Source organism: Sinocyclocheilus rhinocerous, unplaced genomic scaffold (assembly GCF_001515625.1).
Source record: "Sinocyclocheilus rhinocerous isolate Xijiao unplaced genomic scaffold, SAMN03320098_v1.1 scaffold1842, whole genome shotgun sequence".
In the NCBI taxonomy this organism is placed as follows: Eukaryota; Metazoa; Chordata; class Actinopteri; order Cypriniformes; family Cyprinidae; genus Sinocyclocheilus; species Sinocyclocheilus rhinocerous.
The window spans coordinates 341,679-368,104 of NW_015667292.1; the positions used below are offsets into that span (position 1 = coordinate 341,679).

Consider the following 26,426-nt stretch of genomic DNA (forward strand, 5'->3'; position numbering starts at 1 on the left):
ATTATTACAAATGACTGGAGGTCACCAGGTAATACTAATCCTGTGCGAATAGGGCTTATGATACATATTTATGTATTAAACTCCACGTTACTCGCAAACTCCCTGTGATAGCGCACAAATATTTCTGCCAGTTTTCGCTCACTGTTAGCCTCTGCTTTTCTGCAACAGACTGATCCTCCGCGTAAATTCAGCGCGCCTTGCTTTCAGCTAATAAAAGAAAAATGCTGCAATTTTCGGGTGTTATTTTATTATTGTTGGGGCAGTCTCCAGCTATATCTTAAACTTCTCAAAATACATTTTGCTTCAGATTGGTTTTAATCACTGCACCAAAAAACAAACAAACACAATCTTTATCTAATTCTGATTGGGTGGGCAAGACAGTCATTTGGGTGGGCTCAGCCCACCCTTGCTCATGCCTGGAGCCGGACCGTTGCAGATCACTGACAATCTTTGGTTTTCATGTTGCCACTGCTTTAAATAGTAAATTGAGGGTTTTTCTCAGTTGCTTTGATCAACCATTTTATTCCCCTTGATGATATTGTTTTTCTTCAAGGTTTTCTGGTACAACACATTTTAAACTCATAAGGCTGTCAGCAGTATATCTAGGGACTTTTAATGTTTTGCAAATCGTCTTGTAGCTATAGACTTTCTAATATAATAAAACAATTTATTCACTATAGCTTTGTGAGAGCTCTTTTGACTTGGCCATATTTGCTACTCAACTTTAGCACATGCATAGGCTAAATTTATGGATGTGTAACAGCTCAAGCTAATGAAGTTTTGCTATAAGTTTCCAAAGGCTTAATTGTGTTTTAATTTTATCACACATTTTTTTATTTATATTCTGATGCAAACACAAATTATCTTATTTTCTTTCACAGCTGAATGCTGGCGCTTGATATAAAGTGCATTTCAATTGCTGCCTACAACCGATTACAGTGCAAGGTGTCGATTAACTCTTACAGCAGTGAGTCACGGTGACCCGCAGCAAATGACCCTCTTTAATGGGATCCAGCCATTGGTGTAATGGCCATGAGTGATCCATCACCTGTACAGCCAGATACTCTGACATTCATGGCCCCAGTAATTGCTTCATCAGAAAGGGTCTGTGCCATGTAGATTATTTTGGAATGCCATGATGGATGTTGTGCATGTGTGTGCGTGTGTGATAAGAAGAGTAAATGGAGGCATTTGCTTTATCAATAGTTAGAAACCATGTTACACAATGAGAGGACGAGCAAAGCAAGTGGCAATTTGTACTGGCACATTGCTTGCTTCCATAAATGGCAGACAGTACTTGATCAGGCGGCCAGCGTAGTTCACTCGCAACAAATGTTTTGTATGGGTTGCTTCTTGACTGGGAGTGCTTTATATGACTGTCACCATGTTTTCCCTGCAGCATAGTGCAGGCTAATGCTTCTCTTCTGGCACTAATGCAAATGTTATCATGCTTTTCTGACGTAGCCGCCGGCTGTTTTTGTCCATGCTGGGATAGCAGCATCTCTGTACACTTCAATTTTGCATACATTGGGACATAATAAGATCATATGAGCAGGCGTGGAAAGTCACAGAAATCATGCAGAATGCCAAAAAATAAGTAATATAATTTATTAAAGGTGTAATCAAAAGGTTCTTAAAGGGAGAGTTCACGCAAAAATGAAAATTCTGTCATTGATTACTCACCCTCATGCCGTTCCAAACCCGTAAGTCCTTCTTTCATCTTCGTAACACAAATTAAGATATTTTTGATGAAATTTGAGAGCTTTCTGACCCTCCATAATCAGCAATGCAATTACCACATTCAAGGCCCAGAAATGTAGTAGGGACATCGTTAAAATAGTCCATGTGCATGTGTTGTGTACTGTCATGAATGTGTGTCGAAGTCTGATACGGAAGAGAAGAAATTGTTGAGTAAAGTCGTTATTTTTGTTTTCTTTGCGCACAAAAACTATTCTCGTAGCTTTATAAAATTACGGTTGAACCACTGATGTCAAATGAACTATTTTAACGATGTCCTTGATTGTGGTAATTGCGTTGCTATCTATGGAGGGTCAGAAAGCTCTTTAATTTCATTAAAAATATCTTAATTTGTGTTCTGAAGATGAACAAAGCTCTTTCGGGTTCGGAACAACATGAGGGTGAGTAATTACTGACAGAATTTTCATTTTTGGGTGAACTGTCCCTTTAAAATAGAAATCCATTTTTCATGCTGTACATGTTGTGATGTTGTAATGACTAAATTCATTTAGTAGTATTTAAAATTATTATTATTATTATTATTTCAAATAGTATCAGCTAGTCCACATTATAAAAATGTCTAGCTTTATTGTCATTCCGCTACATGTGTGGACATACAGTAAAACGAAATGTCGTGTCTCGCAGGACCACGGTGCTACATAAATAAACATAAATATAAACATACAACACTAGATGTAATGGTAAATGTCTAAAAATCCTGTGTAATAGTATAAAAAGGTAAAAAAAAAATCCTGTTGAATAGTTAACAGTAAGTACAGTGAAAACTAATAAATCTAACAGGACATTCCATGCAGTTTTACAGTATAAATTTACAGTTTTTGTAAGCTACATGTCTTGTGAGCTTCAACATCTGTGATTCAACATGACTTTCATGTGTTTAGTACTATATAGTAGGTTGGTGTATTAACATTATATCAGTTAATGAAATATACTTTAAAACTGTAAATTAAGTTAAATCTGTAAAACCTAAAGTGTTACTACCATAGTCATTTTGTTTTCCCATTCAGGCTGAAACAAAATTTGATTAATTTAATTTAATAATTTAATAAATAATAAATGTTTACTTTGCATACAAACCAACACATGTAAAATGATTTTGCTATTCTAAATTTCTATTTAAATACAGCAGGATTTTATTTTTGTTATAGATTTTAGTGTTGCTGATATGTAGTTCTGAGTTTACGGCTGATTGGTCTGTGCTAGTAAACCGTCTTAGGTGACCTGCAGCTTCGAGGTTTCCTGTGGTCCCAGAGATGGTGTCACATCTACAAATGACACCTCTCTCACAACAGCGCTCTGGACTCAGTCAGACATGCCCAAACCACTGATACAGCTGCCAGCCTAAATCACTGTGATGGCCACTACTGAAAAACAAAATGCACTGATGACATTTAGCTGAGCCATATCACATTCATTTTGTGCTTATTTGGAAACAACCCAAGTCCAAGTCAAAACCCGTTTTTTTTTTTTTTTGTATAGAATTAGTGATTTTTGTTGCCAAAAATGTCATAGTCTTGATAATTTTTTGATTACCCCTCAGCTGATACCAACCTGTCCAACGGTTGTTCACTGTGTATATGTGTCTGGCTCTAGAGTTACTGTACATATCTGCATTTTCTGTTAATCTCGTCTGTCTGCATCCATTTACTAACATGAGACTCTCGCTGTGGCAGGCATTAATTTGACCAATTATGTAAAAGTTTCAGTAAAAGTTCAACTTTATTGACAGCATTTGTGGCATGATGTCGATTACCATAAAATAAGTTTGACTCATCCCTCAGTTTTTATAAATGTGCATTTACAGTACTGCACTTGCCCTGTCTGAGAGACATAAATGAAGAATTTTATCCCATATGGAGTGTTGCATTAGGATAATTTTGTGGAATTGTCTTAACGTGAGTCATTGTTTCACATTATTGCCAGTTACATATTCACACATTTCGAGAGTCAATGTTTGGAAAAAGAGACATACTTAATAGGGTATCAGCTATACAAACACAAAACTGAATGCAGAGAGACTGAGGTATTTCATGTTTAGTTAAGCATAACAGATATGATGACACAGAGGAGGGAGAAGCGCACAGTTCTGAAACTACAGCTGGACTAGAAATAGTTCTTGTCTCCTGTTAGGTGCTTTTGAGCAGTATTAATTCAATGGACCAAAAGGGCACTGCAGAGTTTCCAGAGTGCTTTTTGTGTTCAGATTCTAAGGCTGATCTTTTCTATACAGTGAAAGCATATAGTTACCAGGGGTTATCATGCTGCCAAAGGGACAAAAAACATAATAAAAGCACCATACAATGACCATGAAAGTGGTTCATACACGTACGCTACATAATGTATCTTCAAGGAAATTTTGTTCGGTTCTTTATGCAAAACTTAGCGCATGTTACTGTTACCTAAAATAAAACATTTTGTTAATTAAAATACAACTGAACTAAAGTATAAATATTAGATGAAAACTTAAGTTAGTTGTGAAAGCAATATTAAAATAAAAACTGATCATTAAAGCTAATTCAAAATAATAATAAAAGTATAAATGATATTATAATTTAAATAGTACTAAAATAACACTGCACATGAGTCATATGGACTTGCCCTTTTGTGTTGCATGAAAGAAATCATGTTAAATGGGTTTCAAACAACATTAGGGAGAGTGATTTTTTGGCTGAACTATCCCTTTAGCAGTCAACAGCAGCACATCATAAAGCTGCATAAATACTCTTCACTAAAAATATGATTATGAATATGCCAGTCAAAGTTACAGAAATGATCAAGGAGGAAACTCAAAAAGCTCTCGTTTAGTTCTCCTCCCTTTCAAAAGTCATCTTAGAATGAGCATTCTGTGCATTATGCAAGAGTGTGAGATTAAAAGAATCTCAGTGTTTGAAGAGAGAAAAATAAGGTCATGTATCAGCATAAAGTCAACTTTCTGTAATATATTAGCTAGAGGTTACTGTAGTTTACAGTGTTTTATTGTAATAGTTTATTGTAACCTTAACTTTAGAAGGCCTGCATTATGTTATTCTGCAACCATCCACGGCATTGAGAGCATCAGGGCACAAAAAGCAACATTATGCTGTCTTCTAAGATACCATGCTTTGGGCAAATTCTAAGGCAGCATCACATTATATGCTTTAAGGATAAAGTAATCCCAGAATGCACTGCAACAAGTTCAATGAAAAAAAATGTGAAAAAGATGGCAGATGGAGTCGAGTGTAACAATAACTATATTTATTTCCTTAAATACTGAAAAGTATTGATAAAAAAAGATAAAAATCCATTTGAATCAAACCACCTAATTAAATATTCAAGGTCAATAATAAGGTCATATTCAGTGCAATTACACATTGAATTGCTATTCTGTGTGTACAAATACTGTAAGTGGCTGAAAACACTTGTTTGTGAGTTTACCACTTAACAGCGGCCAGAACAGATGGATGCCATGATCTGTGTGCCCCAGCGTCCTCCTACACACTAAAAGTAATGGCAAAAATGTCTGGGAAAAGTTTGTTTTGTGCTTTAGCATCATTTCTTTTCTAATGGTGCTTCTTTTTGTTATCTAATGCTATGACTTTCATGCATTTTTAAGCGTGACTGAAGTGTCCAAATAGTATTTGGTGCTACTACACATACAAAATGCACAATGTTGCAGTGATTTGTCCTCTTGCCGCCATTTATAATGAATGGCAAGCTGTCTTTACTAATATCTGTTATAATGGATTCAGCTCCTCAGGAAGCAAGCATACAGTACCTGTTTACTGCAAGTGCAGTCTTGGTTAAAAATTCACTTTGCATAAGCAAACATGCCATTTTTGCCTGTATTGGGAGGCAAAACTGGAAGTTTTCCACTGTATTATTCATTTTTTCTTTCATCCATCTTCAGGGCAATATAAAAGCTTGCGCCTGCTAGAATTGCTTATGAAATAGAATTGCTTTGGGTGCAAAGTTGTTTAGGCCATGTTGTCAGAGGGTACCATGGTGCTTATAATGTGAAATCACATGTGTAGCACCATGATAAGTTTATACTGTAACATTTCAATTCTCTCTTTGTATGTTGTTTTTTTTTTTTATTTGCATTTGCATTTGCACACCACAGTTAATGAAGTGACGTGTTACTAACTAACTGACTGCAAAAGATCCTGGATATCATCCAGATTGCCAGCATAATGCAGATGTGAAGTGGTTAGCTGAATACTTTCTCACTTGCACGCGCACACACACTCACGCACAAATGCTGATTACACATACAGAGACTAATTAAGTGTTCTATTGGAAAGGTTCCTGTCATATTGAGAATATTGCATCAAAGGTCATATATTGACATGCTTGATGTTGTCTTCTCATAGACTCGGTTGGTTTACTGCTTTGCACATCCAGTTTTATGTGCCTTACTTCATAACCATTCACTTTTTTCATTCACTTGTTTTGTTTTTATATAGACATTTTAAATATTTTTCACTTTTTTTTTTACATTTGCGTTGTGGGAATGAAAAGTGATTTAATTCGAGATAAGGAATTGGAACAGTGAATGGATTTATGTTTCTTCTTGTCTTCCCAAGAGAGAACCATTTTATATTACTGAAGTTATGATTGTGTTTTAGCCCAGGGAAAATGTGAGGAACACTTTCTGTCCAATACTCTGAGATTTAGTGGCTTGTATTCAAAATCTTATCACAAAAACGAACATTTTCTCTCTTCCAAATGTTACTGACTTGCAGCACCAATGTGCGAAACCATGAATCGCTTGGCATACGGAAGGGTGAACACTGGCATGCAAGCAAAAACAGAGAGAGGAATATTGTATGATTGAAATTTTACTCAGTGGCTTGTTTTAGAAATGTTGAAGTCAGCATGCAGACTTAACACCTGCCAAGTGGCAAATGCAAGTGAAAACTGGCTATGACATTATAAATGCATTACATTATGTAATCTGAATTGTAATGATAGTCTGACCCTTTCTGAAATAAGTGATGTATGTGATTCAAAAATCAAGATTAATATTGGGAGATCCAGCTAGTTATTTAAGATGCTCTGAAGTTAGTGTAGCTTTAGGTTCACTTTGCCATCAGACTGGTAAATGTCCACAAGTCAACATTCTTAACAGTTTACAACACGATTCATTTAACAATTCTGGATAAGAGGTTTCTGTGCCTGCAGCAGTTGAAGTCAGGTTTTGAAGCAATATGATGCATATAAATGTTTCTTTTCAGGAATATCCGATTGTTGTGTTGGAGAAACCTTTATAATCTGCTGTATTCCATTTCAGTCTCTGATAGCTCCAATCATTGGAGGATTTACTTAGGGTTGATATCCAGAGATATTTATGTATATAAAATAAAGCAGGAACACATTCCCATATCTATCTCAAACTTTGCAATATTAAGTGTTTTTTTGAGGAATTTATGCTCTCTTATGCATTTTGTAGTTTCATCATCCTTTCATCTCCCCACTGCCAAGTTTACTTTTATTTGCAAATATGGTTTGATGCTGTAATGCTGCATTAATTAGCATTTCAACTCATTTTCTGTTTGGATTAAACCCTGAGTGTTTTTATAAAGTTCTGAGCCCTTTCCCATAAAAAAAAAATCATTCCTGCTGATGTTTTTGTCACTAATGGGCAAATTCTAAGGCAGCATCACATTATATGCTTTAAGGATAAAGTAATCCCAGAATGCACTGCAACAAGTTCAATGAAAAAAAATGTGAAAAAGATGGCAGATGGAGTCGAGTGTAACAATAACTATATTTATTTCCTTAAATACTGAAAAGTATTGATAAAAAAAGATAAAAATCCATTTGAATCAAACCACCTAATTAAATATTCAAGGTCAATAATAAGGTCATATTCAGTGCAATTACACATTGAATTGCTATTCTGTGTGTACAAATACTGTAAGTGGCTGAAAACACTTGTTTGTGAGTTTACCACTTAACAGCGGCCAGAACAGATGGATGCCATGATCTGTGTGCCCCAGCGTCCTCCTACACACTAAAAGTAATGGCAAAAATGTCTGGGAAAAGTTTGTTTTGTGCTTTAGCATCATTTCTTTTCTAATGGTGCTTCTTTTTGTTATCTAATGCTATGACTTTCATGCATTTTTAAGCGTGACTGAAGTGTCCAAATAGTATTTGGTGCTACTACACATACAAAATGCACAATGTTGCAGTGATTTGTCCTCTTGCCGCCATTTATAATGAATGGCAAGCTGTCTTTACTAATATCTGTTATAATGGATTCAGCTCCTCAGGAAGCAAGCATACAGTACCTGTTTACTGCAAGTGCAGTCTTGGTTAAAAATTCACTTTGCATAAGCAAACATGCCGTTTTTGCCTGTATTGGGAGGCAAAACTGGAAGTTTTCCACTGTATTATTCATTTTTTCTTTCATCCATCTTCAGGGCAATATAAAAGCTTGCGCCTGCTAGAATTGCTTATGAAATAGAATTGCTTTGGGTGCAAAGTTGTTTAGGCCATGTTGTCAGAGGGTACCATGGTGCTTATAATGTGAAATCACATGTGTAGCACCATGATAAGTTTATACTGTAACATTTCAATTCTCTCTTTGTATGTTGTTTTTTTTTTTTATTTGCATTTGCATTTGCACACCACAGTTAATGAAGTGACGTGTTACTAACTAACTGACTGCAAAAGATCCTGGATATCATCCAGATTGCCAGCATAATGCAGATGTGAAGTGGTTAGCTGAATACTTTCTCACTTGCACGCGCACACACACTCACGCACAAATGCTGATTACACATACAGAGACTAATTAAGTGTTCTATTGGAAAGGTTCCTGTCATATTGAGAATATTGCATCAAAGGTCATATATTGACATGCTTGATGTTGTCTTCTCATAGACTCGGTTGGTTTACTGCTTTGCACATCCAGTTTTATGTGCCTTACTTCATAACCATTCACTTTTTTCATTCACTTGTTTTGTTTTTATATAGACATTTTAAATATTTTTCACTTTTTTTTTTACATTTGCGTTGTGGGAATGAAAAGTGATTTAATTCGAGATAAGGAATTGGAACAGTGAATGGATTTATGTTTCTTCTTGTCTTCCCAAGAGAGAACCATTTTATATTACTGAAGTTATGATTGTGTTTTAGCCCAGGGAAAATGTGAGGAACACTTTCTGTCCAATACTCTGAGATTTAGTGGCTTGTATTCAAAATCTTATCACAAAAACGAACATTTTCTCTCTTCCAAATGTTACTGACTTGCAGCACCAATGTGCGAAACCATGAATCGCTTGGCATACGGAAGGGTGAACACTGGCACGCAAGCAAAAACAGAGAGAGGAATATTGTATGATTGAAATTTTACTCAGTGGCTTGTTTTAGAAATGTTGAAGTCAGCATGCAGACTTAACACCTGCCAAGTGGCAAATGCAAGTGAAAACTGGCTATGACATTATAAATGCATTACATTATGTAATCTGAATTGTAATGATAGTCTGACCCTTTCTGAAATAAGTGATGTATGTGATTCAAAAATCAAGATTAATATTGGGAGATCCAGCTAGTTATTTAAGATGCTCTGAAGTTAGTGTAGCTTTAGGTTCACTTTGCCATCAGACTGGTAAATGTCCACAAGTCAACATTCTTAACAGTTTACAACACGATTCATTTAACAATTCTGGATAAGAGGTTTCTGTGCCTGCAGCAGTTGAAGTCAGGTTTTGAAGCAATATGATGCATATAAATGTTTCTTTTCAGGAATATCCGATTGTTGTGTTGGAGAAACCTTTATAATCTGCTGTATTCCATTTCAGTCTCTGATAGCTCCAATCATTGGAGGATTTACTTAGGGTTGATATCCAGAGATATTTATGTATATAAAATAAAGCAGGAACACATTCCCATATCTATCTCAAACTTTGCAATATTAAGTGTTTTTTTGAGGAATTTATGCTCTCTTATGCATTTTGTAGTTTCATCATCCTTTCATCTCCCCACTGCCAAGTTTACTTTTATTTGCAAATATGGTTTGATGCTGTAATGCTGCATTAATTAGCATTTCAACTCATTTTCTGTTTGGATTAAACCCTGAGTGTTTTTATAAAGTTCTGAGCCCTTTCCCATAAAAAAAAAATCATTCCTGCTGATGTTTTTGTCACTAATACAGTTATTTCAGTTGCAACCTGGGTGATCTCAGACAACAACAACAACAAAAAAATAATAATAATAAATCCAAAAGGAATGTGTAAGGATTCTCTCCCCACTGCCAAGTTTACTTTTATTTGCAAATATGGTTTGATGCTGTAATGCTGCATTAATTAGCATTTCAACTCATTTTCTGTTTGGATTAACCCTGAGTGTTTTTTTTAAGTTCTGAGCCCTTTCCCATAAAAAAAAAATCATTCCTGCTGATGTTTTTGTCACTAATACAGTTATTTCAGTTGCAACCTGGGTGATCTCAGACAACAACAACAACAAAAAAAAAATAATAATAAATCCAAAAGGAATGTGTAAGGATTCTCTTTGGAATCAATCATAATGGGAACTGTGTTCTAAAAGAACAAGTTTTTATTTTACTCAAAACCCAAATCTATCCTTTACACTATTCTATAAAAAGCCAAAAATCCCTGTATAGGGATTCAGTTTATCCAGTGAATTCCCATTGGGATCCTTCAGGATTATCATAGAAAGTCGGATTGAAATTCCTTATTTTTTGGACCTCACACAAACATGTTTCTTTCTCTCTTTATTTTTCTTGAGGTAGTCTCACCTGTCACATAATTGATGTTATAGAGCTGTTGTTGACCAACATTGAGCCGAGGGGAGCGCCGTCACTGCGGCTCTGACCGTGAGCCCGTCTCTCGTACTGATCAGCCGCTTTCTTTACGGCACTGGGGGCGAGAGCTACACTGCTCCTGTAGATATCTGTAGGAGAGTAAAACAATAGGAGGGAGAGCAAGCAGCAGATATGAAAGATAATGACAGTCAGACAATGGCTGCTCTGTTTAAAAGGCAATTGTTTTTCCGAGAGCTGCACATTAATACCATTATATCAGAGTTAATGAAATGACTCATCATTGTTTCTCCTCTCAAGTTTTTTTTTTTCTTTTACATTCTATTCAGACCTTTGCTAGCATCTGGAATGTTTAATCTGTTTGTAGGAGAGTTTTAAATTAAATTAATGTACTCATTACAACAGGATTGCTGGTTATCAATTTTAAAGAAATGTCCAGGGTTCAATCAAGTTAAGCTTGATTTATGTCTTTTACAAACTGCAGGGTGAATCTAAATTAATTTCTGTGAAATCAGCAGCAGGCCACATTGTCTATATTGAACCCGGAACATTCCATTAACCATTATGAACTACAGTATGATTAATGAGAACGTTTCGAGGAAGGTGTTTGTGAACAGCATTATTATTACGACGCATCAATATGGCAAGGGCATTTTCCCCATTCTCAACACTTTTAACACATGATCATAAACATTATTGTTTCTTTTGCATTATTTCTACTGGCACTTAATTCCACAATAGTATGTACTGTACAGGTTATGCATCTTATTGCGAGGAACTACAGTACTTCTGATTTCTACTGATTCTTTTGGTCATTTAGATCTTGTAACACAAACGACAGATACAGTCAAAACCTCATCATATTCTAGGGATGTGGTTAAAAACAAATCCCAGGTATTTTCCTATGGGGAAAATAAGAAATAGATGTGGTTACTTTCAGAAAAGAAACAAACAAAAACAAAAAACACAATACATAATTTATAGGAAAACTCCAAAAAAAACAATTGTTGACATACAGTAAGAGTGTAAGAGCTCTACAATTACACAGTGCAGACTATTTGATCTGGAGAGAATTTTGGTGTCTAGGGAAAACTGTTCTCATTTGTGATATTTTATTTTTATTTTTTTACCATTGCTCTCCACAATTTATGTAACTACATTTTTCACACACAGTACTAACACAGTGATCTGCAGGGTATAAAAGTATAATTTCGATGTTTTTCCTTCCTCACCCTCAGTTCTTTGTCTCTTGCAGTGAATCTGTCTGTGTTGACGACAGCATGCAGCAGTCACTATGGAAATGCCATTGAGGAGTTCTGCCTGGCCAAGTTCAAGCTGGACATGGAGGTTCTCGATCAGCGCCAGTGGTGCAGCTGGGAGGACACAGTTGAGTGAGTGATAAACATGCCACTTCTAGGCTTTATTATATCATTGGTAATTCTTAACTGACATATGCTCCATGGACATTAATTATTGTCAAAGTAGGTTTATTGTCATTTTCTTTCCTGTGTGGTTGGAGAGGAAACCGAATACAGTGACGGTGATCCTAAAGAGCAGAACATGCCTATATTTTATAACTTTGTATTTATCAAAGAATTCTTCAAATGTGTCATGGTTTCCACAAAAATATTAAGCCGCACAACTGTTTTTAATTGTGATAATAAGAAATGTTTCTTGAGCACTAATTAGCATATCAGAATAATTTCCGAAGGATTATGTGATACTGAAGACTGGAGTAATAGCTGCTGAAATTTCAGCTTTGTCATCACAGGATTGAATTATATTTTAAAATGTATTAAAATAGAAAACAGCTATTTTAAATATTTCACAATATTACAGTATTCACTTTGTTTGAGCATAAAAGACCTCTTTCAAACACAAAAAAATGACTGACCCCCAACTTCTCCTACACATTTCACATCACACACAGGTTAGTTCAGCACTCATTCAACAACTTTTGTTCAGTGCAATCCTACCTTGCAGCTGACACGACTGCGTGTTTATTTGAACACTTCATGACAAGGTCAGTGAAGAGCAGAGTTTTCTCAGTAAGAGAGATGACAGGGGTTCCCATATTATCACATACTTCAGAGGGATTTAGTGTGCCATGTGGCACAGCTCCAGGCGTACACCGTTCCTGGGAATGCCTTAATATGCCCAGCTGTCTCTGTGACATAATGGAGGAGGTTATTCGTGGTGCCCCAGAAAACACATGATATGGAAGAACTTTCACATTTCCAGGTTAACAAGAAGAACTGTCTTGTCTTTACTTTTGTGTCCTTGACAACTGACCCTAAAAACTCTGCCACTCTGACGTTAGACTGAAGCCGTCACGCTCCAGTGCAACATTCGAGAAAGATAGAGTTGAGAAAAGTGACACTGGATGTCTAAGCTGTCGGATCAGGGCCAGCAAGGTCTGCCAGTCCCTGTCATCAACACTCCAAGCACTTTTTGTCCCATGTGGCCCAACTCGTTTCTATTGTAGCTCGTGCCAAGGTGCAAAATGCTGACTGTGTTTTATGGTGCTTAAAGTGATAGTTCGCCCAAAATTGAAAACATTTCCATCCTTTACCAACCCTCATGTTGTTCCAATGACTTTATTTCTTCTATGGAACATAAAAGATATTTTGAATACAATTTTTTTTTTGTCCATACAATGGAGGTCAATGGTAATCAAAACTTTTTGGTTACCAACATTCTTCCAAATATCTTTTGTGCTCCACAGAAGAAAGTCATACAGGTTTGGAACAACATGAAAGTGATTAAATTATGATATTTACATCACTTTTCTTTTTTTCTTTATAATAAAGTGAGGCACTTATAATGGAAGTGAATGGGGGCCAATTACTGAAGGATTTAAAAGCACAAGACATTTGAAGCTTAATAATTTTATAAAAGCACTTACATTGATTATTTTTGTTAAAATGTGTGTATTATTTTAGTAGGGTGACCATACGTGCCATTTTCCCAGGACGCGTCCTGGCCAGGATTTGTTTTGGCTTTGTTTTCCTGTTTTCATGCTTGCTGAAGGTAATGATCGAAAAGTAGTTTGACCAATAACATGCAAGCATTGTACATAATGGACCAATCATGGCATTTTAGTGTTTGAAGCATTCATTGTCATGGCAACATAGTTGTGAAATTAGATGCAGCTTCACACAGAAAAGATTACAAACCATTTTTCACACACAAAAAAAATGTATAGTGTATAGTGTTATATTGTATAGTGTTAACATATTGTTTATCTATTGAATATTTGAACTTTACATTCACTTTCATTGTAAGTGCTTCACTGTAACCCAGATTTTTGCTTTACTCAGCTGGAATGATTATCTGAGCAAAATGGTCTCCGTGTTCATTAACAAAATTGCTGGTGCGTTTGTTGTTAGTCAGATCAAAATCTCAGAATGTTGCCCTAAGGTTGCAAATAAAAAGGATTGTGTTCAGGAGGACGATTGATTCCTGTGGGCGTTGTTAAACTGAGCTGTCATTTATGACACAAAATGATTATTCATATCGCCTGCTTGACTGAATATGTCAACTATATTAAAAGCAGATTCCCTTTAGACAGTGAGTCATAGATTGTGCTAACTGTGTATAATGGTTTGTAGTAATAAACAGTGATGACCTTGATCTCTGGTATTTTATTTCATGCTTTTTTACATCAGAAGTGCTTCAGCCCACCAAACAAAATCAAAGCCTTAACATCCTGGCTAACAATGTTTTTCTGCCTTCATTTCTAAAGGATCAGGATGCGATTAAACCTCAATAACAAGCACAAATGTGAGTTGGCTGGCTTTATTTAATATATAGAGTACATCAATGATGATTGATTCCAACCTGCTTTAAATCAATAGAAAAAAATGCATGCCATAAATCTGTCATGACAGAAAGTGAACAATATTGCTTCCATTATTCAATGCAATCTTTTTTTAACAATCAAGTTAGACTCCAGGCTCAATTTGTCAGTCTTCGAGGAGAGTGGTTTTGCTCAAAGGTTGGGATCTTATAGGTCTCTAGGGATCTCATGGTGTTCTCAGATCTGGAAGCAGGTTCAAGTGCCCCGCACACCTGTGAAACAGCACTCATTAAAGTATGTATGGCCCCTCGGCTCCCTCCGTGAAGTCATCCAGCTCCATTGCTCAATTATGCACAAAGCACCGTCTAGAGACATCCACAGGTCTGAGATGAGGTCTGTGCAACACAGTAGAACAGCATGTGGCCTCCAGTGAGCCTCAGAAGTGGTGAGGTAAGACTTATCGAGCACTGAGGGCAGTCGACTGCAGGTAATTAAGGTTGTATACAAACGATCAGAGGAGGCCAGCACACTTGCACTTCAGCAAATTGTCTCACCTGGGCAATGGAGCATTAAACTGCTTCGGAGGGATCCGGCAATCTACAGACTAACACTTTTGCCCTTCCAGGGGTCATTCCTGTGAGTGTTGGTATGCTCATTAAGCTCCTCTTAAAGCACAGCCTGGGGGTGAAAAATGCTTGTATAATATTTATAAATTAAGATGGCAGGGCTGCTATTACAGTGGCATGTGAAAGTTTGGGATCCCATTGCAGAATCTGTGAAAATGTGAATAATTTTAACAAAATAAGAGAGATCATACAAAATGCATGTTATTTTTTATTTAGTACTGTCCTGAGTAAGATATTTTACATAAAAGATGTTTACATATAGTCCACAAGACAAAAAAATAGCTGAAAGTATTAAAATAACCCCCTTCAAAAGTCTGGGAACCCTTGGTTCTTAATACTGTGTGTGGTTACCTGGATGATCTACGACTGTTTTTGTTTGTTTTGTGATGGTTGTTCATGAGTTCCTTGTTTGTTCTGAACAGTTAAACTGAGCACAGAAAACTGGTTAAACTGTTTTTTCAGAAAAATCCTCCATGTCCTGCAGATTCTTGAGTTTTCCAGCATCTTTTGCATATTTGAACCCTTTCCAGCAGAGACTGTATAAGTTTGAGATCCATCTTTTCACACTGAGGACAATTGTGGGACTCAAACACAACTATTAAAAAAGGTTCAAACATTCCCTGATGCTCCAGAAGGAAACACAATGCATTAAGATGAAGGAGAATTTGAAGATCAAGGTAAATTGTACTTGATTTGTCTTCCGGGAAACATGCAAGTATCTTCTGTTGCTTCTGAAGGGCAGTACTAAATGGGAAAAAAATTATATTTCAACAAAATAAGAAAAATTTGGACATCTTCACCCTGTTCAAAAGTTTTTTACCCCCGGCTCTTATGGACCGTGTTTCTTTCTGGAGCATCAGTGAATGTTTGAGTCCCTCAATTGTCCTCAGTGTGAAAAGATGGATCTCAAAATCATACAGTCACTGCTGGAAAGAATAATGTGTTTTTTGAACCTTAAACTGCAAAAACACATTTCATTACGCCAAATACACAAAATAATGTTCTTTTTAGCAACATCATATGACCCCTTTAAGAACCAAGGGTTCTCAATCTTTTGAAGGGGGTTATTTTAATAATTTCAGCTTTTTTTTTTTGTCTTGTGGACTATATGTAAACATATTTTATGTAAAATATCTTACTCAGGACAGTACTAAATAAAAAGTAGCATTTTGTATGATCTCTCTTATTTTGTTAAAATTATTAACATTTTCACAGATTCTGCAAGGGGTTCCCAAACTTTCGCATGCCACTGTATAGGCAGGTGTTTGTCTAAAACATAATTTCCACTCCTCTGAAAAAATCTGATTAAAGAACAGATGTTCCTCCCCATGAAGTGTTTTGCTACTGATTTAACAAGCACAAAACAGATCCCAGCAGGTTTAATAAAGTCAAACCAAATCAAAGTGGAGACATTAACGGGAGATTTTGTTGTGGTTTTAGGTTATTGCAGGACATGATTTTAATAGAATAGTTAACCAAAAAATGAAAATTCATACCCTAATTTTGTTCCAAACCTAATTTTCCTTCTTCCATGGCACATAACAGATGTTTTGCTGATTTTTTTCCCCATACAATGACAGTGTACAGTAAGTACATCTAAAAAGACATAAAGTACATTAAAGACTTGTCTTGACGCTTCAAGTTTAAATATGCGCATGTACAAATAAGATTTGGGAATTATGACAGCAATATATTTATATCTTCATTTCTAACAACAGAAAACAAGTAGCTGAATGAAAACCTTAGTGATTTTTGTTGCTGTCAGTATCTAGTTAGCAAAGAAAGGAATGACTTTGTGCTTTATGGCTGGCATAATCTGCTAATGGTTACATGACAGTTCATGTTCTCCTGAACAGCTGAAAGGTATTTAGAAAGCGTCACTTCATGAATTTAAACTAAATTTTGACCAGCACATGTCTGGTCTGAATCTTTCAAATTTGCCTGCTGTTTGTAATCAGATTTCACTGAGGCTTCATTGCCATTTTATGAGGTTTTGATGCGTGTTATCTGGATTTGTGAAACTCAGGGGTTACACTCGAAATGAGACACCAAATGTCAAACCATGTTAATGTGTTCAAAAAGTGTAATTATGGTCTGGTAATAAATGTTCTTTGTTGATATTTGAACTGAATTATGTTATAGCTGCTAATTTAAACTTCTATGTCATTTTACAATATACTGAGTTTAATTGAACTAATAAAAAGCCTAATTAAAAAGTAAGAGGAATGCTTCCAGAAACTTATAGTGGATAAAGCTGTGACACAGAAGGGTCATGTTTTCAGGCCAGAAAATATTAGGGCTTTTCCCCTTTGGCCTCTCCTGCAATCTATTCCATGACAAAACGTTATCCTCTTGAAGCCAGTAATACATCTGAGGTCCTGTAACTCTAGCTCAGGGGTCCTCACTCATTGTACCCATCATTTCCTTGTACACCATCTGGTGTTTGAGCAGTTCTGACTCTTTGGGCCCTCTGTGACCTGTTGCCCTGTCTCTGATGAGGATGGGCAACTCATATGATCACTTGAAAAGTGAGAAAGAAACTAAAGGCGAGAAGAGAAAGCGGAGTGACTGTTTTGGCGACGGCAATTGAAATGTAGAATTGCTGGTTCACAAACTGTCCTGGAGTTAAAAAGTAGGAACTGAATGCAGTGGTATGGAGAAACATAAAACTACCTGCAATGTCTGCATTTGGAAGTGTTACGATTTATATATGGAAGTACTGCTATATAGCTTCATTCTACCACCGAGATTTAACACAAAAACGTGTTACCCAACTGTATAAAAAAAATGTTGGTACCTTTGTGGGAACTGAAAATTCAGGTCTCACTATCCCACTGTGAAATTCCAGCAAACCCTCATTTAAACCCTCCAGAATGCTCCATACTGTCGATAAAGCGTAACTTGTTTTGAAGCCAGATTCCTGCTGCTGCTCTCCATGCAGTCGCAGGCTTTAGGTTCTGATCCAGAGGTCCATCTGTTCCCCGAACATGCACAATTCACATAATAGTCCAGGTGCTTGTGGGATAGTTTCCAGTAGCTCTGTGGAATGTGACCACACTGTGAAAGCATTTAACCCCTCTGTCAGCCTTGATGACACTTAATGACTTTGAGAGAGAGAGAGAGAGAAAAAGAGCCAACGAGAGGGTGACACCTTATAGTATGTTTCAACAATTCACATCCCCTTTAGTATCCAGGGGACAGCTGCCCAACAGCTTTCGTAACTGCAGTAGATACACATGCTCGACATGTTTTAAAGGACGTTCTGCAAGTATCTGCAGTTTCTATAGGGAATAAATATATATATATATATATATATGTATATGTGTGTGTGTGTGTTATATACAGTAATCATTTTATTGCTTTCTGGTACAAATATGTAAAGATCCTTAAAACAAGATTGATTGACTTTAAACAAAATGATGTAAAATATAATAGATATAAGGAATAGTTTACACAAAATGAAAATTCTGTCATTATTTACTCACACTCATGTTCAAACCTGTATATATTCTTTCTTTTACAGAATACAAAAGACGATATTTTGGCAAAATGTTGGTAACCAAACTGTTCTGTTTCCCATTTACTTCCATTGAATTATTTGTCAGTACAGTGGAAGTCAATGGGAATGGAAAATGTTTGGTTGGCAACATTCTTCAAAAATATGTTCCAGACTTTTGTGTTTGGAATGACATGAGTGTGAATAAATGATGACAAAATTTTCTTTTTGGGGTGGACTATCCATTTAAGTCTACTAAAATGTGGTTAGTGTAAATAAATGCAAATAAAATGTAAAAATTAGTAATGGGGTAAGAAAACTACTCATTCTCGCTCCAAGTTTATTTTTCTGCCCCACTGACATTTTTAAATTAACCACATTTACCTAATTTATTTCAGTAAATATATATAAAAAATGTTTTGTTTACTAGACAAAACTACTAAGACAATTATTTGTGCAGTGTATTATTTGAGCATGAGGTAACGATGTACTACAGACTTTGCAAAGTTCAAGTTCAAGTTAATTTTATTTGTACAGCACATTTACAGCAGCCGCTAGGCTGACCAAAGTGCTTTACAGAAGAGAAATTTATAAAACATACACAGAAAACAAGCCAAATAAAAATATGAACAACCCATTAAAAAATTACCGAATAACAGTAATCAATACACTAAGGAAAACAGATAGGTTTTTAGCAGGGACTTAAAGACAGGCAGAGAAGGGGCCATTCTAATTTCTAAAGGCAGGGTATTCCAAAGCCGTGGCCCTGCCACCGCAAATGCACGCTCCCCTCTACGCTTAAGTCTAACATGTGGAACTACCAACAAAGCCTGGTCGCAAGATCTTAGGCTTCTAGATGGAGTGTATAAATGAAGAAGTTCAGAGAGGTAGACAGGAGCTAGGTTATGTAACGATTTAAAAACAAAGAGTAGAATTTTGAAGTCTATTCTCTGATGAACCGGCAACCAGTGTAGAGATCTGAGAATTGGAGTAATGTGTTCATGTTTGCGACACTTCAGAAGAAGTCTGGCCACAGCGTTTTGGACTAGCTGAAGGCGTGCAATTTGAGATTTAGATATACCGCAATATAAGGAATTGCAGTAATCTAGCCGAGATGTAACAAACGCATGAACAGCCATTTCTAGAGTTTTGGGAGTGAGAAAGTCCCCAAAGAGGCTGTTACCGAAAGCAATGATTGATCATGAAACACCAACATGAAATCACTGCTGTGATCTCAGTTCTGTGATTGGTTATAGTGGCAGGAAACCCTCACATCCCACAGCCTGAGCAGTGACGGTGTGCCGTAGTCATGGTCTCTGTGTGTTGATGTTTGTCCCTGACTAGTTATATTTAGTGGTGTTAAACCATTTTGAAATTCAATCTGCTGTCTTACTGAAAGCTCCGGAGAGACTTTCCCGCCACATGGTCAATGGAGAAAAGCACCAGCAGTCACCCATTATAGACTCAAAGACTTCCTGAGTTTTATGTTAAACTCCATATGGTTACACTTAATTTAAGGTATCCTAGTTACAGACTAATTATATATTTAGGAACTGAGTAATATTAACAGTATGTACCTGCTATAGGGTTAGTTGCATATAATATGCATAATTTACTGTTATTACTATGTAACTATTATGTAACATGCGTAACAAGGACACTGTAAAATAGTGTTACCAAGTTTTATATCAGATTAGTTTCGCCATGTGCAAAACAAGACATTTTCTCAAGAACAGACATTTGAGCATTTTTTCCAATTGATCATTACAGTGCTGCCAAAGACTTCCCCTTAAATAAAAAAACATAATGTAAATGATAATTGAACTAAATATGAGAAATTATTGTTTACACAATGTGTGACTGTCCCTCTTGTGATGCAATTCCCCCACAACCAACAATTTTGCCCCTAATAGTTTTATTAAAGTCAAATAGTTTTATTCAAATTAAGTTGTAATTTTGCCTAATTATACAAAAAGTGTAGCGCCATAATAGTAGATCTTGTGGTCTTTTGAAGATAGATTGTGTGAGGAACCAGACCTAAATGTAAAACTCTATTCTGCCTCAACATCTTTTGTATTCCACACAAGAAAGTCACACGGGTTTGGAGCGCCATGAGAGTAATTGATGGCCTCAGTACAAAGCCATCATGTGTTGTCTCATATCTGCAGTGAGTGCATTTTAACCAGAACTGCTTCATCTTATCTGTATTCACTTGCTAACTGCATGATAATAGGTTTTGACAGGGCAAAAATGAAGCTCCCAGGGATCCTTCACGACTAAACATCCAAATTTAACTCGTTTACTAAATTACTTCCTCTCAAACTGATGCTACAGGCTGAATATTGCCACAGCTGTTTCTGTTCAAGCTGGTGATGATACGTTTGACATCTCTTCTTCATCACTCTGTGCATTTGGATATATAAACACAGAAACTTGATGAAATGCTCGTTTGTCTCCTCAGCAGAGCAGAAACCAAAAGCTCATTTCCCACGAGTTGAGCACATCTCATCCTAGTTTGATGTGCTCCTAATGAATTAGACAGCTGCTCTTGCAACCGAAATGGTTTTCAAGTTACATTAATGTATTATAGGGTTACAATGGCATAGTGTTTAAAGCAATTACAGAGTAAAGAAAACGTGATGACTGATGTAGAGATGGATGCCACAACCTTATTTGCACATCTTTATAACATAAACTGCAATCCGCCTGGATAGGATATGATATTATTAGATTTCTGATTTGCTCATGTTCATGGTGGCGACCTCTTTAGTGGCCTTATGAAATGTCACTATGGGACTTTGCCATTTATGCCGTTTGTATGGATCCATCTTTTGCCCTTTACAAATGTGCTCCTGTGTGGCTTCAAATGAGGCCACATATATTATACATGCCTGTGTATTCTTATATTATTGTACGTGTTGTGCTTTAACTGTCTCAATAACAAAATTGCAGTAGATGTTACCAATAACAGTGAAATTGTACAAGTTATGTGCCAAAGTTGAGTACGTTTAGAAGTTTGTATAATATAAAGTATGAGCAGCAATAATAAAGCTTAGCAAACACCAATACAAATAAAATGAGGCAAATAAATACCGTGCTACTTTCCATTATTAGCATGCTATTTAACTGTCCATTGTGGAGATACAGTTGGATGGTTCTTTTGTCTATTTTAGTCTTTATTGTGAATGCTATAAATACACAGGCAGACAGAGCTGGTCAGGGGTGTGAGCTCAGGGTCAGTCCATTAACAGACAAGGTTTAACACAACCTGGAGCTTCTCCTGAACTTTAATACCAGTAAAACAGACTCAGTCCCACCACCATTACTGAATGTGCACCACAACCGTCTCCATGACTGGTACCCAGGCACACCGATACAAACATAAAAAAAAAAAAAGATATGCCATATAATGATCAGTATGAAATTGCTGTACATGGGCATACAAAATAAGAAACATAAAAAAGGAAATATACATAGTACAGCTCAGTGCTTAAATTTCAGTTTCCAAGTCGATCCTTTAAACCCCTCTTGAATTTTCAGTAGTTCCAGTCATTCTCCGCTGGCTTCTTTAAATCATTCCCATTTCCTTTACCAAGCACCCTTAGCCTCTACAGCCCGGCTGTGCACACAGGGGTGACTTAGACACTCATATGTGTCACACATGCCTCTTTGGGAAGATGAGATGTGCTTTTAGCTCTGCCTGAGTGTTTGAGCTGCCATCCTGAGAGCCATCTTTATCCCTCGGGGTGAAATGTGAGGGGAGGGGGCGTGCAGTCTGCTCCAGCCCCCAAAACAGGCCCAGAAGAAAACTCTTGATTAAAAGTCTGCGCTGGTTATGCCAGGCATCCCACGCTAGGCTGACTGGGCTTATAAATAGATGGCTCATGGGAGGGGGATCGGGGTCTAACACTCACACAGGGGCCTATTAAGAGCTCATCTGAACAACAGTCTCTCCTTGAGCTCCTTCACTGGAGAGGACACCATCTTCATCACCATCATCATCATTGGGGTGATCTCATTCACTGAGAGAATTATTTCAGCTTAATAAAGGCAGTTATCAAGCACGCTCTTACACAAATATGCAGACGTGCTTTTTATGGATGATTAGGAACAGCACAAGAGAGATTCAAGTGAACCGAAGCAAATAGTTAGCACATGTGAACTCCACAATATGATGCTTTGTTTTGTTTTTTCGTGGTTTTCAAAGTACAGTCTTGAAATCTTACAGGTATTGACATGCTTATTTCATTGTGCTTTTATATTTCAGCACATAAAATTGAATTGTGTAAATTCTGCATCACTGGTGGCACCAAATGATAAAGACAAGCATAAAACATTTCATAAAACAAAGTCTTTTGTACTGCAATATAACAGTGCTACCAATAAAACATGCCTATTTAGTAAAAATGGCAAACTGAAAATATAATAAGAAAATATAAGACTGTTTCAGTAATGGCCATTAGTTGATGAATGTTTCAAAACATTGCTTTGTGAAGCTTTGAAACCTTTGCATTATTTTGATTTGAACCAGTGTTGCCAAACTGCCAAAGTCGCTTTGTCACTTCATAGCTGTCGAAAGGTTTCAAAAGTTCAAAGGTTTGCCACTAGGGAGCAATCTTATTGAACCCATCAACTAGTGTCAATACATTTATTTATTTATTTATTTATGTATTTTACCTGATATTGGATCAGTTTTATAATGTAGACATTTTAATTGCACTTTATAATAAAATGAGGCATAGCAGTCTCTTATTGGCATTAGTACATTAATATTTAATGGTAGATAGCTTTTAACAGATTGCACTTTCAAGAAAACATTGGCAATTGGTTTGTAAAGGAGTTTTTGATGCATTTCCATTGTTTTGACCAGCGATTCAGAAACAGTGAATCATTTAATTGTTTCGCAGTTGCAAAAAGCTCAATTTGTCCCCTCTAGTGGCCGTTGCAGTAAGTTAAAAATTGCCATGTTGAACCACTCTAAAAGAGCAATGTTTTGAAAGTGCCACACTGTTTGCACTCTTTGAGAAATAAACCTTCAAGCAGCTTTCCTATACTTGGCTCTGAACGTCTCCTACCTCCTACAGGCCAGGAGAAAGTATTTCAATATCAAAAAGAAAGAAAAAAATTCACACACTTCACATTTAAACCACTTTTTCGTTATCCTGACTCCTTTGAAAACAGGAGTTTAACTTTAAAAATGTACAACACCGTCTTATGCAAACCACTGACATTACTCTCATGTTTGCTCTCCTAAAGGTCCTATGGAGAACTGACCAACTGCACGTTCCTGGTGGCTCTGAAGATGAACTGTTTCTGGCCCAACCGAATGGTGGACGAATTCTTCATCCGGGTGCACAGGCACTACTTCCATGACTGCTCAATGTCAGGACGGCTGCTTCATGATCCACCCAATCAGATCTTGGGGCCTTTTATTGTGGTGCCCATTCTGGTGACGCTACTCATGACTGCTCTAGTGGTGTGGAGGAGTAAACGCAGCGAGGGAATCATATAATCGTCTACGATAAACTAACCAAGTACCTCCACACTGAACAATAGAGAAGGAGACATTTCACAGACTGCAAACACTAAGAAAGACTTGTTTCTCATCAAGTGGTTGTATATCCAAACACTTATAGTGAACGCTGTCACTGTGTTATCTGCACACAGATAACATACCATTTATACAGACAAAAAAACGTTCAACACTATTTCTTTGAGGTATAGTTTTCAACTAAATGTTTTGTCATGCCGGTATTCTGTTAGTAAAACAGATCTCCAGTCTGGATGCAAGTCATTATCATGATGACGGATAAGTTTCACCTTGGATGGACACACACCAAAGGGAGGACACTGTTATTCCTATGAGTCTGACAAACCTTTATCATCATGTGAACATTGGACATTGAACAATCATTTTGTGTCACCCATCAACCTCAATACATTTCACACTCATACATTTGTGCCAAATGATGACACTCATTCAGTAAGTCATGATTAGTATTCTTTTGTTGATTTAAGAAAGAAGAATAAGAAAAGAGGGCTACAACCACGAACATGCCAATAATATTTACAATATCAGTGATCCGATCCCCAAAATGAACATCACCATCGGATATTGTAAGACACTCAAAAAGCTGTAGTAGATTCAAATGCTTTGTCCAAAATCTAAAGTGAATGTATCTTTCATAGACAAGTCAATCCCACAATGCATTGCTACAAAAACAAATTATCCAGGATTTTGGAGAGATGTGATAAATTGATACTTTTCAGTATTGAATGAAATCAATAAAAATCTTAAATTAAAATAAAAAATTGATTATTGGACACAATGTGTGGTGTACATAGCGCAGACCAACAGCAACAGACACCACTGATCTGACAAAACCAGCTCGCCGTCTGTCAGTGCAGTGTGAATTGGGCTTTTTTAGAAATCAGACCGAATAGAATGTCAGTAGGGACAATGTGATACCCACGTTACATTTAACCTTTTATTTGCTTAAAAGTCAGAAGTGTTCGGTTCAGCGTCATCACAAAACCCCCAATTGGGTAACTCTGCCTAAGAGATTAGATATCTACAGTATTTACTGCAGGCAATAGACATCAGGTTCTGGATCAGAGCTGCAGTTTTTTGTACTGACAGTGGCTATCAGATAATATTAGAAGCACTGAACCAGAAAGAATCACTGCATTTATTTGGTGTCTCTCATCTCATGGGCTCTCGTCATAAGGTCATGTCAAGGGAAAATATTTTCCTTCTGTAGCGGAGAGCAAGCTACCGGCTAAGAAGCTTGCAGCATTTGTTTGTGGAATAATTTATGTATTAGCACTAAAAGGATGTTTTCATTCACATGATTCTGCTAATTGCTTTTTTTAAGGCTATATATGTGTATCCCTGGAGCTCTGTACCCACAGTGAGTGGTTTAAAAGCGTGTTGCGAACTTGACAGTGGCACAGAGACAGTAGACATTTCTAATGTCAGCTGAATTTTAAAGCATCTGATTTCTGTTGCAGTTATAATAAAGCCATTTGCCCTCGACTCTTTTATTCCGTACATTTCCCCTCATTAGGGGTTTGCTTTGTAGCACATCATGTGCTGTCAGGAGAACAAACGGTAACAAATGTAGGCATGTGGTCATGAGTCACCAGAAGTTTAGCTGTTAAATTACAGCAGGTCAGATAGAGCATGATCGATCATCTATTTACTACACTAGTTTGATGTTTATGCCACATGATTTTGATGTCTGCATTTTGTTGCAAGAAGGATGTTCATGGATTCATGTATTATGCTCTTTTTACCCTGAGCTTAATTTTGTAATGTCAAAGATAAATAAGAAATTCTTGTAAATAACTGCCTGCATTACCAATTCACTGATGTGCTGCTATTTTATAATGCAAATTTTAAAGCATTATGCTAGTAAACCTAAATCAGTAACCCACCTAACTCCATTAAAAAAGAAAAGACACAAAGGAAACAACACAAACGCACTGTGAGTCGTTGTCATTCTTTTTGTAATAAAGGTCTCAACAATACAGGGCAAACTTATACATAAAAGTCAGGTTCACACAGCACAACAGTAAAACTTTCTAAAAATCACTAAACTCCTCTTTCATTTCAGCTTAGATTCAACTCAGACATGACAGTACTTTCAATAATCATAATTTATTTCCTCTCCACCTACTACTGTATGTCTAAAAATCACAGCCTTCAAGAATCTTTACTGAGCTTAACTGTGAAGGAGCACATTAGTGACTGGCAAAGGAAGAAATTATCTCAGATTCTTATTCTTTTATTTAAATTGTCAGATATTAAATTATGCATTAGATTTTTCATATTTTAATTCTAAAAAACGTATGACCCTATAAGCAATCCATATGCTTTTCCTCAGATAGTGGATGTTCCTTTGCCTTGAATGCAAATTGTTTAGACACCACAGGCAAAGTTTTTTTGTGAAAAGTGTAAATCCTTAAACCCGACTATAATTC

The 26,426-nt window shown here is 36.5% G+C and overlaps 1 protein-coding gene across 1 annotated transcript in view; it reads left to right on the forward strand.

The window, feature by feature from the left end:
* ramp1 (receptor activity modifying protein 1) overlaps positions 1 to 26,137 on the forward strand; it is a 32,696-nt gene extending 6,559 nt beyond the window's left edge. Inside the window, exons 2-3 of the mRNA XM_016545380.1 lie at positions 11,778 to 11,913; positions 23,700 to 26,137. Of these exons, the coding sequence (XP_016400866.1) occupies positions 11,778 to 11,913; positions 23,700 to 23,955 (392 nt within the window). The 3' untranslated portion in view covers positions 23,956 to 26,137. The remainder of the gene's footprint in view (positions 1 to 11,777; positions 11,914 to 23,699) is intronic.
* The last annotated feature ends 289 nt before the right edge of the window (positions 26,138 to 26,426 follow it).